This window comes from Haplochromis burtoni, unplaced genomic scaffold, assembly GCF_018398535.1.
Source record: "Haplochromis burtoni strain Fernald_Lab_line unplaced genomic scaffold, NCSU_Asbu1 Contig_190, whole genome shotgun sequence".
Classification (NCBI taxonomy): Eukaryota; Metazoa; Chordata; class Actinopteri; order Cichliformes; family Cichlidae; genus Haplochromis; species Haplochromis burtoni.
The window spans coordinates 694,263-696,239 of record NW_024582551.1 but is presented as its reverse complement, the minus strand read 5'-3'; the positions used below and the strand labels follow the sequence as shown (position 1 = coordinate 696,239).

Below are 1,977 nucleotides of genomic sequence, written 5' to 3'. Positions count from 1 at the left end.
TTTTCCAGAAAATTCTGGTGGTATATTATATACCATTGCCATTTTGCACTGAAAAATTTGAGAACACACTGAAACAGTTCTGGCTCTTTTCTTTTGCCGTTCATGCAACTTCACCAATACCCCTTGATGATTAGATCTTCTGGTGGTACACTGCAAAGCATTCCTGACTGGCATTCAAGCACAAGAAAACATTGCATTTTTGGCATTTCCATCTTGAGACGCCCTTTGGACAGTAATTGCATCGGCCTCGCTTGTCACAGTGAAGTGGCCAATGCCCAAAGCAGTCATATCGCACATCTGGCTGTGGTTGTAAGGGTCTTGGGGTGTATCGTTTCTTTGGTGGTGGTGGAGAGCTGGATGATGGTCGGCCAACTTTGGATGCTGGCTTGTTGACTTGTTTCAAGCTATGCGCAACTGCCAGGCGGAATCTTTTGAGTGTGATTGGTTTCTGGTTTAGTTGTCCACATTCCCTCTTGTAGACCAGCCAGGAATTTGCAATGGACAGATCAAGCATGTAACCAAAGAGTGGCAGGTACCATCTTGTAGACTTGGCTGGGGTCTTGTACAGGTGTACCAGCATGTCAGAGAGATCTATCCCTCCCATAAGCTCATTGTATGCAGGGATGAGTGATGGGCATGGGATCATAACTTTCGCCTTGGACTCTTTGCTCCAGCGTTTGACAGTTGAAAGTGGCATGATCCCAGAAGCATTACTTAGCAGGTTCACACATTTGTTGTCAAACCATTTAACTGCGATCACACCTTCAGCAGACCTGTAGTCAAAAGCTCCACGCCCTCTCTTCATCAGCTCTTTGTCTGTCATCAAAGTGGCTCCACCTGTGCGATTTGGTCGAACAGTGCCAATGCACTTGACACCCAATGAGGTGTCTAGGTGCTGGACCAGTTTAAAACTGGTAAAAATAGTTGTCACAGAACACAACAGAAAGCCTTGGCTGTGTTATGGTTTGTCAAAGTGTTGTCACCACTTTGGCTCCCAAAGGTAACATCTGCTCCTCTTCACTGAGGGTAACGTTGAAGAATGTGGAAGGTCCCTGATAAAGCAGCAGGTCATAAATGATGCCAGATGAATTTGCTCGGCAAAACACCTTAAAGCCCCATTCGTCTGGCTTGTTGGCAATATATTGACGGAGATTGCCGGCCCTTGTGCCTTTATATGCTACCATGACCTCATCTACGCTGTGCTTATTTGTTGATGGTATCTGGAGGCATTGCTCACAAAGCATATCAAAGAGAGGTCTGATTTTTTTAAATCGGTCTTGACTCTCATTGCACTGCTGATTATCACTGAAATGAATGAACCAGCGCAAAAGCTGGAATCTCTTCTTTGGAATGATATCTGCTATCACACTGAAACGTGACTCATGCTGCCAGTAATCCTCTAGCGATGGAAAGTTGAAAACACCCATGAATAGGAGGATTGCCAGAAAATCTTCAATTTCAGAATCAGAATGGGGTTTATTGCCAGATGTTGAGGTTTACAACATTAGGAAATTGCTGCGGTGCTTCAGTGCAAACAATAAGAATTAAAGTGCTATGTAGAAAGAAAGATATGTGCAAGAATTAAAGTGCTATGTAGAAAGAAAGATATGTGATATTCCTTAGGGCTAGTCTTGATTGTGTCCCCCAACTCTTGAGCAGAATACAGATTGGTATGATAGGCAATATGATCAATCATTTCATCAGTGAAGAGCATTTTGAAGTACTGGAATGGGGACTGTAGGGCGTCAGGGGTTTCAAAACTTGCATCTGGAACTTGAAATTCTTCAATGTCCTCATCCTTCCAGATTCTTCTTGTGTCTTTTTTTGGGACTAAAGAGGAAGATGGGTCTAATGTATCCTCTGCTTCATCCAAGGGAACTGTTTTTAGGATAGGTTTCCCTGTTTTGCTCATTTTACGCAAAAGTTTATTAGATCTACTTGTTGAAGGAGCATCTTCATCCAGGGAAACATCAAAGC

At 43.3% G+C, this 1,977-nt stretch overlaps 2 protein-coding genes across 5 annotated transcripts in view; both read right to left on the bottom strand.

Annotated features, from left to right (window-relative positions):
- LOC121815350 (piggyBac transposable element-derived protein 2-like) lies at positions 1 to 1,971 on the bottom strand. Its single transcript, XM_042225948.1, has 2 exons — positions 1,619 to 1,971; positions 1 to 1,460 (listed from the first exon to the last, which is right to left on the bottom strand). The coding sequence occupies exons 1-2, from the start codon at positions 1,910 to 1,912 to the stop codon at positions 969 to 971; spliced, it is 786 nt and encodes a 261-aa protein (XP_042081882.1). The 5' UTR covers positions 1,913 to 1,971; the 3' UTR covers positions 1 to 968.
- The window catches only part of pogzb (pogo transposable element derived with ZNF domain b), a 17,251-nt gene that overhangs the window by 11,080 nt on the left and 4,194 nt on the right, over positions 1 to 1,977 (bottom strand). The window lies entirely within an intron of this gene.

Bases quoted from the DNA above. Each gene is read 5' to 3' on its own strand.
- LOC121815350 (XM_042225948.1), bottom strand. From the start codon at position 1,912: ATGAGCAAAACAGGGAAACCTATCCTAAAAACAGTTCCCTTGGATGAA. The intron at 1,461-1,618 runs GAATATCACATA...CATTCTGATTCT, and splicing joins CAATCAAGACTAGCCCTAAG to GAAATTGAAGATTTTCTGGC.